Source organism: Pongo abelii, chromosome 8, assembly GCF_028885655.2.
Source record: "Pongo abelii isolate AG06213 chromosome 8, NHGRI_mPonAbe1-v2.0_pri, whole genome shotgun sequence".
NCBI classification, from domain to species: Eukaryota; Metazoa; Chordata; class Mammalia; order Primates; family Hominidae; genus Pongo; species Pongo abelii.
In genome coordinates this window covers 56,988,183-57,005,973 of record NC_071993.2, presented here as the reverse complement: position 1 = coordinate 57,005,973, position 17,791 = coordinate 56,988,183, and the positions used below count along the sequence as shown (strand labels likewise).

General features: G+C 38.0%; 1 protein-coding gene across 1 annotated transcript in view; it reads left to right on the top strand.

Annotated features, from left to right (window-relative positions):
* Window positions 1-13,564, top strand: part of LOC112135138 (serine palmitoyltransferase 1-like) — a 45,093-nt gene extending 31,529 nt beyond the window's left edge. The window contains exons 7-12 of the mRNA XM_063727233.1: window positions 581-688; window positions 2,926-3,021; window positions 3,370-3,466; window positions 4,578-4,632; window positions 12,108-12,225; window positions 13,347-13,564. Of these exons, the coding sequence (XP_063583303.1) occupies window positions 581-688; window positions 2,926-3,021; window positions 3,370-3,466; window positions 4,578-4,632; window positions 12,108-12,225; window positions 13,347-13,427 (555 nt within the window). The 3' untranslated portion in view covers window positions 13,428-13,564. The remainder of the gene's footprint in view (window positions 1-580; window positions 689-2,925; window positions 3,022-3,369; window positions 3,467-4,577; window positions 4,633-12,107; window positions 12,226-13,346) is intronic.
* The last annotated feature ends 4,227 nt before the right edge of the window (window positions 13,565-17,791 follow it).

Sequence of the window (17,791 nt, the reverse complement as noted above, 5' to 3'; positions counted from 1 at the left end):
TCTGCACCTTTGGTTACAACATTTTCATCAACCAGTTGTCACAAAACTTGCTTTATGTGTATTTTTGTTTAAAGGTGCCTTATTTAATGTCTGTTGATTCATTGCACTACAACTCATGCCTGAACAAAGCTTCTCTAACACACAAATTTTCTCCATAAGGGACATTACAGCACTAGGAGTAATAGACGGCACTTTAGCATGACACTTGGGGGCCACTCTAAATAGCAAAATCACCAACAAAACACAGAAGTCCAAAAAAGTGGCAATAAATAGGCCATGAAAAGGATACTTTTTCACAGGATCAGAGCTGAAACAGTTGCCTGTTCACCTTCACCTGGGAAAACACGTGTCAGGTAATTCAAATTCTTCACAGTTCTGCACATGCACATATCTGTGATGACAGGAAAAAAGTATTGATTTGGAGGTTGCAAATAAATTTTAATAAGTAGATGAATTTGCATGTATAGAATTCACAAGTATTGAGAGTCAGCTGTACATACTTTTTAATCTTAATTTTTTCTTCATAATATGTTCTATATGGTGCTAATCATTAGTATTTTAACCGTTATATAACACTTAGGTTAAGTTAAAATACAAATACAAAGCAAGAATCTTCCTGGAGGAAAGCCTTTCATTTGGAGTCCTAGGAGAGCATGGCCGAGGAGTCACTGAACACTATGGAATCAATGTAAGTTCCCCTTTTTTAAGAATGTTTCCCCTCTTATAGGAGACATAGGAAACATGTAGTTCCATTCTGCTAGGCATATACTTTTATAGGCACAAGACAGTGCTCCTTAGTTTGAAGGGTCATGAAACTTTGGTGTCTCTCACCTCAGTGAGCCCAGGATGAGTCTAGTCAGCCAGACCAGGGAACCCCATCTTCCTTCTGAACTTATAAACTCGGAGTGGGTAGTCATGGTTTGTGCTCTGTTTGCAAAGTTGCATTTGAATTGGCTTTAGTGTCTCTTCTGTAGAAATGGTTAAATTTTGCCTTCCAATTATTTCTTAAAATCATTAGGAATTTCCTGAGTAGTTTTTTCAGAAGTATTCATGATGGCAGAGAAAGGATACTGTTTCTAGTATTTAAAAATCTGTATTCTATATAACGTGTTTGTGGGAGGTAGATACAGTTATGCGTGCGTGTGTGTGTGTGTCAGTGTGTGTCAGAAACACCACTGGCATGCATTCAGCAAAACCTCTTAAAGTCCCAAACAGAATGAGGTGTCATGTTACCTTTTCTGAGGGAAAGGGACCCAGACTGCCCGCAGTGCCTAGTGGGTTTTGCTCCTGAAGCCTCAGGGCAGAGGAAGTCAGTCAGTCTTGAACAGCTGTCTTACCAACCACCACGGGAAGAGTTACAGAAAGCTTTTTCTCCAGAACATGCACATAAGAGCTGTGCAACCTGTGTTACAGAGTTGAACTGTAAAACGTAAAATTGCCTTACATTATCGACATCCCACTACCATATAGTCCCAGAGAAAAATGTAGAGCAGAGTGAATATCCCGGGAGGTTGGATGGAAGCACCTCCTCCAAGGCAGACTGACATTCAGCAGTTACATGCACCGAGGAAGCAAATGGAATAAATGGAAAGATAAATGTAAGTGTAATTCAAGCAGATTTAGCAGTACACTACAGCCTTTTTTAAGGCATGAAATTTTTTATGGAGGAAAAAACTCGAACTTCACTGTTGTAGTTTTGTGAATGCTTCCAGCAGTTGTCACTGAGGAAATATTCACCAGCGCCTGAGAGTAGAGAGCAGAATGTACGGGCTTTATTTGGATCCTGATTCAAACAAATGCTGTTAAAAGAAAATTTGGTGAGACAATCAGAGATATTTGAACACCGAATATTTGAATGTATTTAACATCAAATTTAAATTTAACATTTAAAAATTGTTAACGTCTTAAGCATGATACTAGTTTTGTGATTATATTTTGAGAGAGTTTTTATCTTTTAGAAATACACAGTGAAATGTTTATAGATGAAACCCCGTGAAGTCTGGGACTCACTACAAAGAAATGATGAGGGTGGTAGGGGATATAGGTGAAGCAAGGTTGTCCTTGAGTTGATAATGTTTGAATCTGGATGATGGGGATTCTTTGTTCTGTTCTACTTTGTTCAGGCTTGAAATTTTTCATAATGAAAGGTTTAAAAATGCTTTTTAAAAAGAGCAGGAGTGCAGAGTTTCTCAAAACTCTGCTGGATCTATGAAACACTAAGGAAAACACTAGCTGTGTTCTGACAATCCATTAACATGGCCATCAGTAAGTAATGATTGAATGCCTACTGTGTGCCCAGAATGGAACTTGGTGCTGAGGGCTGGACCCAAAGATGAGGACTGAAGGAGTTCTGAGTGGTCAGAAAGATGCAGGACTCAAAGCCCATTAGGTCATTAGAGCACATTAGGTTCTTCTGCTGTCCAGTTGGTCAAAGATTCCATCGCCATGACGTTTGGATAAATTGACTTATGAAATGCTGAGAGGCAAACTGAATACAAGAATAAAATGCTCAAAACTTTGATAGACTTGTTTTTATTTATCTCAGTGCATCCCATGAAGAAGGCCAGCTAGACAACTGTTTTAGTGAGGAAATAGTCTTATTTTATACCTGTGACTACGTTTAATATCGAACAGCTTTGGGTTTTATCTTCTTATAATTTATTTGTCTTTGCTGTGAGTTAATTTGTCATGTATAATGAAATGGTAAAAATGTGTAAGATGAGACAGTTTCAGAGACGGGTCATGAAACTACAGTTCATTCAGCGATAGATGTTATATGGTTTATTTTTTATTTTCATGTAGATAGGTAGTTTGAATCCAGATATTAACAGACAGTTTAATGCTGTTAAATTTTGTCTCTAGGCTTGAAGTTGGCCTTTTTTTCTTTAAATTGTGGAATAACTGTCACTCCTCCTTTTCTGGCAGATTGATGATATTGATCTTATCAGTGCCAACATGGAGAATGCACTTGCTTCTATTGGAGGTTTCTGCTGTGGCAGGTCTTTTGTAATTGATCATCAGGTGGGTTCTTTTTAAAAACAGGAGCTAAAACTGAAACTAATTTCTCCATTGGTCACCTCAAAATATAACTTCAAAATACAAAATTTTACTTAGTTTATCACACAATTTTTATTTAAATGTCAATTTTTAAAGAATCACTCAAAAGATTTCTCTTTAGAAATGATCTCTCATTTAACAAAATTCTTGTTTCTGTTACACTTATAATGTTTATTTATGGCTGGATCTTACCCCCCTCACCACATGTACACACTGTTCAGTAGTTGTTCTAGAGAACCGTTGCCTTTCAAATGTTTACCTAGAAAGGACAGAGAATGTGTATATGTCTTCAACTCATTTGTTTCTTCTCAGCGGCTTTCCGGCCAGGGATACCGCTTTTCGGCTTTGTTACCTCCCCTGTTAGCTGCTGCAGCAATTGAGGCCCTCAACATCATGGAAGAGAATCCAGGTATAACCCTTTAAAAACCCAAGAAATCAAAGAGATTTCAGGTTACATTAGTTGTGTTACTGATTTAATTACTGGAGAAATTATTTGCCAGACAAAACTGGTTTGCAGTTACATTATATGGCATTCGTAGGAAGAATGGCAGTGAAGAAGCTATTCCTGCCCCAAGGACTTGGGGTCAGAGCTTTTCTCCTGTGCTTGGAGCCAGAGCCAGAGCCAAAGCAAGGCTAGCTCAGATAATGGGTGGAGATGCTGGGAGGAGGAGGGGCTCTCAGCCAGTTCTGGGCCTAAACGTTCCATTGGTGTAAATAAGCCAGTCTTTATTTGGTTAATAGTTTTTTGAGAAATCAGCTGAAGCATGCCGCTTTTTTATCTGTGCAATTTTATAAATATTACGAGTTTTCGCCTTTAGCCTTTGAATCATCAGTTGGTACTGAGGCCAAGCTGGGTTTACCAGCAAAGAACTTACTCAGTGGGAAAAATAAAAAGTCTACTAAGAATTTAAAATGTGGCCTTTGGCTATGACAGTGCCACCTTTGCAAAGCTTAAAATGGAAAGGGAGCAGCAAGCCCTACCCAGTACAGTATTTCTGAATCTTCATCACTGATACTAATTCAGAGAACCAGAAAATGTGTGTCTCTGTGCTCATTCATATGTTTGCTTCTCAGATGGCCTGGCACTCCTACCTTCTGATTAGATACTTTAGTTTTGGGATTTTCCTTGAATAAAAAAGGAAAATATCAAGAAATATTGTAAAAATTATTTTACTATAGTTGATTTTTTACCAAATTGTTGATGATAAAGAAATAAGCAATAAATTTGTACCCTTTGATTCTTGCCCAGATTAGGATCTTGATGAGAACAAGAGGCATTGATTGCTCTTGAAAGCATCATTCCAGGTGTGTTGAAAGTGGAATAGTGAGGTGAGAAGGGGCCGGTTAGCACCAGACAGAGCTTGGGCCTTCAGGGGAGTGTGGATTCCTGGCTCTGTTAGTATGTAGAAGGATTTGTAGCATTTTAAATTGATGAGCTTGATCTGGGTCTTCAAAAATATTTTTAGGTTAGTACTATCATGCGTTTCAAATAGACTGTCAAATGTATTTTTTTCATCTAGGTATTTTTGCAGTGTTTAAGGAAAAGTGCAGACAAATTCATAAAGCTTTACAAGGGTGAGTTTTATATATTTTCAACCAACATAAAGTTTATCTGCACCACACTTAACAACTAATGGAAAGTTTTAAATTTATAGGCCTGGGTCAGTTTGACCAAATTGCAACTAAGAAACCAAAAACTTAGTTCACTCACATTGGTTTATTTGTATAAAACCAGATGATCTGTTTTAAAGAATCGTGACTTTGTTTTTCTGAAAATGAAACAAACTCATTAATAAAATATTACAGCAGTACAGAAGATAGAAAGATGAAAATAACAACCCAACATCTTACCACCAGAAATAACCAGGGTAAACACTGAAGCATCTCTCCATGTCTGCACACACAGGGATGCCATTATATATTATGTAATTAGATGACTGGGTTCATAACATCTGTATTACTTTTTAATAAATTACTAAGTTTTAACACAAGAAAAAGAAACAAGTGAAATTTTATCAGTGTTTCTTTTTTTTCTTTTTTTAAACTACACAAGAGTCACTCTTTAAGATTCCTCTGTAGTTAAAAAAAAAAAAAGATCGAGGTTGGTGATTCTCCAGGCACATTTCTGGTCTTATAGGAAGTGATTTCACATTGCCCGGGGTCTTTCTTTTTGCCTTTCGTAAGGTGAAGCATGCTTTCTTGGTCATGAAAGTCCTATCTCTGTTCCAGATATGGAAACTGGAGACTTAACTGAAAGAAAAGGACAATTGATAAATGAGTACATCACGGCTGTTCCAGATAAAGAAGGGGCAGAGACAATTAAAATTCTGGGTGTGCCTGTGTGATAGTAACAGCAGTTCTTGCATGATTTATGGTAGAGAGATATATTTGTATTGGTTCCAGTTCCATTGGTTTGTGAAATATTAATATGCCAACACAGCCTAGCGTATTGGAGTCACTGGAAATTCATCAGTGCTAGCCTTATATGCCCTTCACTCTATGGTGTTAACCTGCCTTTTTCTAAGTCCAATCTCCACTTACCCCAGCTCTGTCACACTTTTTCTTTCCAAAATTCCTAATCCTCTTGTCTTCACTCCCCTCACTTTTAGCTAACAGCCTGGCCTTATGCTGTCACTTGGGACTCTGTCATATTTCCTGACAAATCTACACACCTGTGGGTATCTGAACCAGTCTTCCCTCCTGTAGGCCAATAAATGTTGCTCCAACTACCACAGGCCCTTTTTTAAGGACTGAGTGCCTTTGCTTGTCCCTGCTACTTTGTCCTCAGCCTGTCCCCTTTCTTGTGTCATTTGATTAGCAGTCACGTCCACTTTAAATTCCTCTTGCCTGTCACCCAACGTTTCCCTCTGCAACTTCCCATGTCTTTGCTCCTCTCAGTAGCTATCATCTCCACGTCTTCACTTACACTGGCAGCTCTGAGACCTGGCTTCTGCTACTGCCCTTCACCTGGACTGTTTTTGTGGAGGTCTCCACTGACTGCTGAATCCAGTGGACCATCTTCAGAGCTCATCTTCTTGATGTCCCCATAGTTTTCAGCACAGTTGACCACTCTTTCCTTCTTTGGACTCTGCTACACTGCACGCCTGGATTTCCTTTTACATCTTTGAATGGCTCCATCTCGGTCTCCTCTGAAGGCTTTCTTTCAACACCTTGCTCTTCAAGGCTTTGTCTGTGCTTCTCTTCTTCTCGTTACCTTCTTGAAGAATGCCTTCTTCCACAGCTGGAGCTCCACATCATTTCATGACACGTGTATGTAGACAGCTCCCAGCTTCATATCTCCACCCTGGACCACTGCAGCTGCAGGTCTCACACCCAGTTGCCTACTCATTATCCACAGTTGGAAGACTCCATGGCACCTCATAGTAAACACGCATTCAAAAGGGTCGCAGGGGCAGACCGTGCTGGTATCTAGATGGTTACAGAGAACAGTAAACAAAATAGCAAAGAGGCCAATGTGACAGGAGGGAAGGAGTGGGAAATCTGGTGGAAGATGAGGGCTGGGTCATGGGCCATCCGCACACAGGGACTTGTGAGCCGTGATGAGGGCGTTGGCACACAGAGGAAGCCCTAGCATGGTTTTGAGCAAAAAAGTGAAACAGCCTATCTGATACCATAGCAAAATTACTTTTGCATGGTGTGAAAAAATACATTGAACAGCAATAAGAACAGAAGCAGGGAGACCAGTTAGGAGATTGACTCAGGTGAAAGGTGATGGTGACTCTAACCATGTTGGGAGCCATGACGTGCGAAGTGTCTGGATTCTGGGTATCTTCTGAAGGGAGAGCACACTGGATCTGGCAGAAGTTCATATGCAGGGTGAGTGAGAAAGAGAAGACTCCAGGTAGAGCTTAGGGGGTTTGGTCAGAGTAAATAGGTAGAGTTGCTAATGAGTGAGAGGGACAGAACTATGGAGAAATACTTTCTGGGGAAGGTCAGCAGTGGTTATGTTAAGCCCAAAGTGCCCATCAGACATGGAGTGCAGAGCAGCAGCTGGATATATAAGTCTGAAGTGTGAGGGAGAGTACTGAGCTAGAGATAAATTTTTGAGTCTTGGGGTATGGATATTATATGAAGCATTTCAGTGTGAAGAGGTCAGAAACTAGCGAAGACTAGTCCGAGAAAGAGTGGCCAGTGAGGAAGAGGCAGACTAGAAGAGACTAGGGTCCTGGAAACCAGGGAAGAAATTGCTTATGTAGGTCAGCCTGTGACATGCCACTGCTGACAGGCCAGACCAGATAACAGAAAACTGATCCTTTGACTTCATCATGTAGAGGTATTATGACTTGGTGAGTAGTTTCAGGGGAGTGTGGGGTAAAATGCCTGCTTGAAGGAGGTTCCAGACAGGTGGACACAGCTTAGATGACTGTTTTGAGGAGTTTTTCTCTGAAGAGGAACTGAGAAACAAGATGGTGGCTGGAGAAAGAAATTGGTCAAGAGAAGAATATTTCAGTTTAAGATTACTGAGATCAATTTCTGAATAACATCTGGCTAAGTATAAAACATCCTTTCTCCTACTGGTTGGCAGTACTGTATCATATACCAGGTTCCCATTTGTACCTAGATCTGTTTTTAAACTGTCTCTTCCATTCCATTGGTATATTTGCTCATTCCTCAGACTCTTTTGATTTTGTCTGTTTTTATCACTGTTTTGGAATACAGGTTTACCACTAATGTCTGCTTTTATCGCTGTTTTGGAATATGGTTTTCTCCAAAATTATTGCTAGAATCTTAATTGGAACTGCATTAAATTTTCTGATGAATGTGGAGGGAAATGTCATCCATGAACATGAGCTCTCTATTTAAATCTCCCTTTGTGTCCTTTAATGGAATTCCTATAAAGCCCTTGTACCTTTATGGAACCTTTAAAGGGAATTTTCAGACATCCTATAGATTTTGTTGCTGTTATGAATAGAGTTGTCTTTTCTGTTATATTTTCTACTTGATTATTGCTGATTCATAAGAATATTATTATTTTCTCTAAACTGACCTCATATCCAGGAGTCTTTCTAAACTCTTAGTATTTCCAGTAGTTGTTTCATTCTGTTATAATGACATGCATGGAAGTCCTGTTGTCTGCAATAATGGTGTTCTCTCTTTCCTTCCTAATGCTTTTACATCTTAGTTCATTTTCTTATTTTATTGCTTTGGTCTGAGTCCCTAATCTGTATTGAACAGTGGCAATAATAGCAAACATTCTTTCCTTATTCCCAGTATAGAAGCACTTCTTCATTAAGTATAAAACATCATGCTATGGGTTTTTGGTGAGCAGCTTTTATTGAATTATTCCTAGTTTTGTTTTGTTTTGTGGTTTTTTTAAGAGACAGGATTGTGCTATATTGCCCAGGCTGGAGGGCAGTGGCTATTCACAGATATAGTCAACACACTATAGCCTCAAACTCCTGGACTCAAGCACCTCCCAACTAGTTGGGACTACCGGTGCGTACCACTGCACCTGGCTAAATGATTCCTAAATTTGAAGGCCTTTTTTTAAAATCATAAATAGATGTTGAACTTTATCCATTTTTTTAACATCTATTAAGGTAAATCATAAATTTGTCTTATGGCTGAATTACATTGAAATATTTTCTGATGTGAAACCATCCCTGCATTCTTAAGAAAACCATTACTTCATTATAATATCTTTTTCTACACTGTTAGATTTATTTAGCTAATATTTTAATTTGACTTTTTATATTTATGTTTATAATTTAAATGGATCTATAACCTTGTACCAACTTTACGTAACATAGCAGTCAGTGTTAGGGTAGCTTCAGTAGATGATTTGGCTATTTGCCACTCTTTCTGCTTCATGGAAGCACTGAGTAAAACAAGACTTGATCGTTTCTTCAAAAGTTGAGAGTAGGTCTCCCACTTTACGGCCATCTAGGCTTGGGGCCTTTGGTTTGGGAATAGTTGTTGATTATCTCTCATATATCTATATTATTTTAACTTTTTATTTATATAAATTTGGTTTTGTGTGTTTTCATCAGTGTGTTTTCTTATTTTTATGCACTGTCTTATTGCACTGTGTTCTTACTCTTCTTCAGCTTCTTACATTTAGCTTTTGGTTTTATTTCTCATTTTCCAATAAATACGTTAAAGATAAATATTTTCAAAGGCAGTATCTTCAATGTTTAGTTCTGAGTAATTTTTTTGTTCAGTTTTTCTCTAATTTCTCACTACTCTCATCTCTGAGATTGAGTTTGGGAAAGGAAGTCAACATCCTATGCTGGTTTGCCTCTGTTTTCATTGTAATAGAGATAGTTATTGGTGTCAGATGCTCCCTATAGACTATAAGCACACAGTGGAGACCGTGGCTACCTGGGTGATTGCTCTGTCCCTGGGAGCTAGCCCAGTGCTCGTTTATCCACTGGGATAAGATGATACTCTTTTGTTAAAGAGTAGTGTAATAGACTCTGAAACATGGCTCCTCTGAACTCAAGCTACAAGCGTGTCCATTTGGTTTTAATTAAACTCATCTGACATTCAGCATCTAGGCAACCAGAGATAGGGCATTTTGTTTAATTCCTTCTCTCACCAGCATGTGAGATGAGACCATTTGATCAAAAAGCACAAGTTAGATTTGGACCTCAGGTGCCTTGTATTTCTTTTCTTTTCTTTTCTTTTCTTTTTTTTTTTTTTGGAGACAGAGTCTTGCTCTGTCACTCAGGCTGGAGCACAGTGGCACGATCTCAGCTCACTGCAACCTCCACCTCCCAGATTCAAGTGATTTTCCTGTCTCAGCCTCCTGAGTAGCTGGGATTACAGGCACGTGCCACCACACCTGGCTAATTTTTGTATTTTTAGTAGAGATGGGGTTTCACCATGTTGGTCAGGCTGATCTTGAACTCCTGACCTCATGATCCCCCCAACCTTGGCATCCCAAAGTGCTGGGATTATGGGTGTGAGCCATCGTGCCTTGTATTTCTTGAGGAAAATTGAGGCCATTTGATTCATATGAAATGCTATTTGGAAAGCAGTTTTTTTTTGTTGTTTTTTGTTTTTTGTTTTTGTTTTTGTTTTTTTTTTGAGACAGAGTCTTGCTTTTGTTGCCCAGGCTGGAGTGCAATGGCGTGATCTCAGCTCACTGCAACCTCTACCTCCCAGGTTCAAGTGATTATACTACCTCAGCCTCCCGAGTAGCTGGTATTACAGGTGCCCACCACCGCACCTGGCTAATTTTTATATTTTTAGTAGAGACACGGTTTCACCATGTTGGCCAGGCTGGTCTCAAACTCCTGACCTCAGGTGATCTACCTGCCTTGGCCTCCCAAAGTGCTTGGGATTACAGGCATGAGCCTCCACACCTGACTGAAAGCAATTTTTTAATACTGTGAAAATACATGACCTTTAAAAAAAAGATACTTGATATATGCGTTTAACATGGTCAGAATTTACACAGGAAATGGGTTTTCAAAGTGTATTGCTTAGTTTCTACATTAGTAAGGAACTAATCTAGAAGGTTCCCCCACATTCCACATGCCCAAGAGTCCATGATTCAGACCTGTAGCCTGCTTTATTGAGAGATCTAGCATGATGTGTTATATTTAAAGAAAGGAGACGCTAATTAATAATGTTCCAAGGGTGATTGGAAGGTCAGGTCAGATGAGTTTCCAGAATTCACATTATTGTAACACACAGTAGTCATTCTGTAAAGGCTTTTTGAGTCCTAAACTGGGAAGATTCAGTTGTGCTACCTAGTACTTTTTATTGTCATTTCATTCTGAGGGAAAAACAAATCATTTTAGGTGAAACAGACTAAATGAAAGGAATCTAAAATGTTTAGCTCAGTTTCAAATAGACATATATCACATTTGTGTCCTAGGAGGTAGGTCAAAAATCAAATAATATTTGTTGTTATAGGAGAAAATAAGACTTTAAATGAACCTGACCAGATAGTAGCCGAGATCGTGCCACTGCACTCCAGCCAGCCTGAGTGACAGAGCAAGATGCCGTCTCAAAAATAATAATAATACTAATAGTAATATGGAATAGCATCTCATGGCAGCTGTAGTAAAAATACAGGATTAAATTTAATTTAATTTAAAAATACAGGATTTGGCCCCTAAAGATCTACCTTTCTCCCTGAGAAGCTACAGATTTTTGTGCTGTTAATCCTAAGTAAAAAGAAAATAATTTTAATCCAAGTAAAATCTAAAACTTAACATGCAAATAAGGACTTTTTCTATCTAAACATATTGCTGTTAGTCAAAATATAATGTATGTTTGGTATTTGTTGGGTTTTTCTTTGAGACAGAGTTTTGCTCTGTCACACAAGCTAGAGTGTAGTGGCACAATCTCAGCTCACTGCAACCTTGACCTCCTGAGTTCAAGCGATCTTCCCACCTGAGCTTCCCAAGTAGCTGGGACTACAGGCGCAAGCCACCACACTCGGCCAATTTTTTGTTTTTTGTTTTTGTTTTATTTGTAGAGATGGGGTATAATGTTGTTAATGTCAGGAATCATCCCTGTAATTTATGAGAGACAAAATAAAAACTAAAGACGTAGATAATAAGCAAGGAAGCATAACATGAACTGTAGTGAGTAGCTTGTGAAGGATCCAGACAGGATGAAAAATAGCAAATGATGGAGCAGAGCCTTCCCTAAAGTGGGCGATGAAGAAGGCCCCAGCAGCAGGCAGTGTAGGAGCAGGGCCCCGGCGCGTGCAGCCAGCACAGGGAAGAACAAACATCGGGGGCGAGGGAGCACAGGGCAAGGGGATGATAGGCCAAGGTGGGGCCCAGAGGGCCTGTAAGGAGGCACAGACTCCCTGGTGGGAGGCTGGGGCCACGAGACCCGGTCCTGCGCTTGGGAAGCCACATCGCAGGCAGACTTTTTTAGATGAGGAAGCACTGCCCAGAGTGTCTCGTTTCCCTTTCTTTGTTGGAATTGGAATGATGCTTCCCGTCGTCGCAAGCTTCTGTACATTCACTGTGCCTTGACGTTGCGGACTTCTAACATTATTTCTCCGTGAGCGATCTTCAAGCCTGGAAGGGACTTACGGCTGTGTGTGTGTTTCCCTTCTTCAGCATTTCTGGATTAAAAGTGGTGGGGGAGTCCCTTTCTCCAGCCTTTCACCTACAACTGGAAGAGAGCACTGGGTCTCGCGAGCAAGATGTCAGACTGCTTCAGGAAATTGTAGATCAAGTAAGTATCCGTTGACTTGAGGCAATCCCCCCACACCACTTCTGCCCTTGCCCCAAGCAATTTTTTAATGTTAGTTTTTAAGAAAAGTCTGTTTGCCCTGAGAGAGAAGAGGGTAGAAAGGAAGATGCTGGTGACCCGCTCTTGACATGGAATCCTAATCCTCCAGGTCCTTCCTAGCTTCTAGGAGGCAGGACCCAATGGGAGCGCCATGGTAACAGGCCGCAGGCCCTCCCATTGGGTCAACATGTGGCTCCCTCCAAAGATACAGTTTTGTACCACTTTGCATTTAAATATACTTGGCCTCTCCTCTGAAAAACTAGCCTTGCAGAAAACTCACTTGCTCACCATTTTACAAAGCCAGGCTTTCCTATGTGTAGTTGGGGGAGGCATTGTGTGTGGGCATCTCACACATTCCTGGACGGTTGGCTGTCCCCGCAGCACAGCTCAGGGACAGTCCACTCACAGTCACCCTGAAGTCAGGATGCTCTTGTAAACGGAAAGGAAGACCACTTTTTATAACATGCCTGTTTTTGAAACTGCATTTATGAGGAGATTTTGGGGAACAGGGTTAAATGGTGACAGAATAATGTCCTTTGTGAGTATGTGAACATGGAATAATTGGGATAAATAAATAGGATTTATGATTCATTGATTACTAATTCTTGCTACAGTATGATGAGGGCAATAACATGTTTGAAAACTTAATCTTAAATTTTTGCTAATTCCAGTAGTAGCAAAATGTTTATATAGCCCTAAATAAATTTTGAGGAATCAAAGGAGTGATACATAATAAGTGAATACATATAAAATGTTGATTGCAAACAAAAGAAAGATGGTTGAGAGAATATAATTTGTCAGGACATTTTATTTGCAGGACATAATAAAACTGGACAATAATATCTATCTCATATAGTCCTTGTGAGTATTAGATATATTAATCTTATAAAGTACATGAAAGAATGCTTAGCACATAGTATTTGCTATATGAGTATTATTTATTATCAATAGTATTCTTATTAAGTATCTAGATTTAGAGCTACCCTCAGGCTGTACTGAATACAGTACATAAGAAATTTCTCATTGTAACTTTCTCTTTTCTGTTTTGCACACATTTCTTGTAGGATTACCTGAAGAAATATTCTCGGTATTGTTCCACATCAAGATGGCCACTAGTAGCACTGAGCTTATATCTTACTAGCTAAGCTACTTTTTCAGAAAATGAACATTGTTTTCCTCAGTAATTTCAACAAAATTTTTAGTTAAGTTTCTCATTGGACTAGGTTGGATCATGAGCATATTACAAAATAAACCATATGGTTAATGGGGTAGCATATTTATTTTGGGCAGGTTGAGACATATTATGACCACTGCCCATGATGATTAGGTCCATTGCTCTCACATGGTGTGAACTAGAAGTGAAAGAGGGGTAGAACTTCAAAAAAGATTGAAATGCTGCTACAGAAGAAAAAGAAAATACTGAGGTCTCTGTAATCACAGATATTTATGTTATAAGAAATCAATACAGATTAAAAATTAGGTAAGAAAATTGATTTACTAATAATCTTGATCTCTAGCCACATTTCCCTGAAATAAATTTGCTATGAAACAGTGATGGGGATCAGCAAGCTATGTTTTCCAAATTCCTTCAAGTGGGATCCTGCTAGGTTCTGCTATTGGGAGGTACTAGAGAAACATAGGCAAGAGAATGGAGGAATAGATCTCCTTTTCCTGTTTGTTTGCGGTCCTTGCCGATATTCTCCCAAGAACATCCCCTTGCCCTAGGAGCAGTAATTGTTTCAGTTTACCAATTTTTTCAGAGCCCCAGAAAGTGCCTCTTCAGAGGTAACAGCAGCAGTTGGAACATATCTCTCCCTCAGAGGTCTAGCCTCAGCTCAGGAAGGCTTTTACTCTGCGTTTACAAATTTTAGTAACTCCAGTCTCTTCCCTTTATTCATCTAAGCTTCTGAGGAGGTCCGTATGTGGCCAGGAGACGGTGGTGATAGCTGCATCTTGCAGTCATTTTCTTTGCTTTCCACAGTGTTGTTACTCTTTTCTCCTATTTCCTATGTGGTCAATTTTTTAATATTAACTCATAGTCATAGTATAGTATTCATACTTTATGTGAAATGAAATGTTTTTTATAATGTAGCCATGGCCAACCAATAGCATATTTTCTTTTAGATTTCATAATATATATTTTGCTTCAGTGACTTTATATCCTTTTTTGTTGCCGAAATTAGTTTTTTATATACAAAACATCCAATATTACCCTGATCCCATCATTTATTCTGATATCCATTGTCCTGTGATTTCTCCTGGAAAGTGAATTGTTTATCTGTCCATTTCACTCTGTGAAGTCATACAGGTCTATCTATATAGAACTCCTGTGCTCCAATTTATTCCTTGTGTGAAACTGGGCAATTTTTTAATCTCGGAATACGTTTCTTCATATGCAAATCAGATATGACACTTGCCTCACAACATTGTTTAGAGCATTAAAAGAAATATAATATGATATCATTCACACAGAATTTCCCTGGGTGTGAATTGAACAATGTCAGTGTTTCTCCCATTTAATGTGAAAACTAACTATATAAATAAACAAAAAAAGTCTAAAAGAAGAAAAATATCAATAAAAATAATTATCAAATGTATACATATTAAAATATTATCAAGAGTCCTATACAAATTGAGTTTTTCATGAATAATAAGGATTGTAACTTTTATGTTGCAGTTAATGCAAGAAGCATTATCAAGGAGAATCACATGTCTAGAGCAAAGTGATATTAATAGTGTTTATGTTTGAGCCAGATGGAACTCCTCATAGGAGCACACAGTGCTCATCTCCTCCCAACTTTGCATTCAAAGAAATCATATTTGTAAGCCAAAATTGGTCCTAGAGGAAATATTCAACACCACTAAATTAAGCAAACTAAAAATACAGCAGTTTTTCTCAGTGTACTGGTTGTTAAATACATACTAAACCACCACTAGGTGGTATAGGCCCTCATAAATGGCAAAATAAAAATGGGACTGCTTAGTTTCTATTTTGTTACTCTTTTTATTTCTGAAGAGAATGAGTTCAAATTTTAACAGCAGAGAAAAAAATATAGTTGTGAGAGAATCAGACTTTCAAGTATGTGGGGCTATTTTAAGGAAGGACATAGATGTTCTAAATTTATCCTAGCCAAGAAAAAAAAAGTGCTTGGTTGGCTACAAATGAAAATCATTAAAATCCTCCCATTGGATTATTGATCAGTCTAAACCAAGAGTCAATTTTTTTTTAAAGGGTCATATTGTAAAAATGTTGGTCTTTATTGGCCTGTTTGTGTCTCAGCTAACAGACTCTGCTGCATTAGTGTAAAAGTAGCCATAGACAAAGAATGTAAATGTAAATGAATGAATATAATTGTGTTCTAATAAAATTTTATTTGTATATCAAAATTTAAATTTTAGCATGTCATGATAAGTTATTCTTTGGGTTTTTTTAAATGAGTAAACAATGTATAATCTACATTTAGTTTGCTTGCTCTACTAAGTGAGGTGGGGGCCAGATTCGGCTTGAGGAGGGTGGCTAGCTAACTCTTAGTGTAAACAATATATATTATTCAGTATTCCTTTGAAGTGATCAACTTGGTTATAATCATGGTAAGCTGGCAAGTGAGTTGTAAGATAAGGACTATATTAGTTAAGGTTCTCCAGAGAAACAGAACCATAAATGAGATAGATAACTAAGATAGATGTAGACATAGAGGTAGAGATATAGATAGAGATAGATGAGATAAAGATACAGATGATATAGATGACACAGAGATACAGATACTGATACAGATGAGATAGATAGAGATAGAGACAGAGATAGCTAGAAGAAGATAATTCTTGGGAGGAATTGGCTCACAAGGATGTCGAGGCTGAGAAGTTCCACAATCTCCTGCCTGCACGATGGAGGTCCAGGAAAGTTAGTGATATAGTTCAACCTAAGCCCAAAAGTCTGAGAACCAGGTGTTCCAATATCGGAGGACAAGAGAAGATGGATGTCCCAGCTCAAGAAGACAGATTAAATTCACCCTTCCTCTGCCTTTTTGTTTTATTTGAGCTCTGAATAGATTGAAGGATGCCCATAGATATTGGTGAGGATGATCCTCTTCACCCAGTCTACCTATTCAAATGCTAATTTCTCTGGAAACACAGACACACTCAGAAATAATGTTTTATCAGCCATGTGGGCAACCCTTAGCCCAGTAAAAGTGACACATGAAATTAATCATCACAGAGAGGTCTGGAACAATTCATGTCTTTGTTAATTTAAATAGACACATGAAGAAATTATTTTTTTTCTTTTTTCCTTCTTTCTCTTTCTTTCTTTCTTCCTTTTTCTTTCTTTGTCTTTCTTTGTCTTTGTCTTTCTCTTTCTTTTTATTTTTAAATAAAGGACATTTTGTAAGCACATGAAACCAGAGAATTGCAGTAGCCATATGACTACTATGAGGTGAGAAAAAGGAAAGTTTTTGCATCCTACAGATCTGCCCCATCTGTGGTCTTTGTGTTAGCTGAGACGACAAATATGTTACTATCTAAGCTTCCTTTAGTAACGTCTTCCACTACCTTTATGTTAAAACATTTTAAAAGATAAAATTAAAAGTACAAAATTTTGTCCTTTTAGAGTGGAATAAAGTTGGCTTCCATAAGCTCAGATATGAATTTTACACTGATTCTGGCCAAATTTTTCAGATAATTTTAGAAAATTGTCTAAAAATACTCTGTAAATCTAGTGTTAATTATTAGACATTATTTTTTTCAAATGTTATCAATATTATAGTGTTAGATGAAGAAAGTATAATCACTAGGGATGAGTTTAATTTCTTTAAGAAAGACAGATATCAGGATCCTCTAATAATACATTAAATGCCCACTAAAGTCAGAGGTATATATTTGGTAATGTACCTTACTATATTCTTGTGGACAAGAAGGAGCAATATGGATTAGGTAATGGAATAATTTGGTAAATTATTTAGTGGTTAATTGATATACTTACATATTACTAACAAAATGGTTTTAACCTGAAAATTTCATTTTTGTTTATATTCTGGTAACATTTTCATCAGTGTTTTAGACATGTTCATCTGTCAAACACATGAAGAATGAAACAGAACTCTAAGGATTAGCTAATAGGTTGAATGATAAAATAAAAACCTATATAGATGTCTGTGCATTATAATTATGAAACAGCTTTTAGTTAATAAAACTAAATAGGAAAGACCCTTAAATATTACATATTTAACAATAAACCACACACACATAATGACAATACTAGGATGAGAAACATGTTTTAAAAAGCAAGATTTTACTACAACAAGCAGTGTTTAGCTAGCTAGGCTGTAAACCAAGGGTTGGCAAATTACGGCCTGCAAGCCATATCCAGCCAAGAGACTGGTTTTGTAAATAAAGTTTTATTGCAGCATGGACACACTCATTCATTTCTGTATTGTCTATAAATGCTTTCTCACTGCAACAGCAGAGTTGAACAGTTGTATAGAGATTATATGGCCCACAAAACCTAAATCTT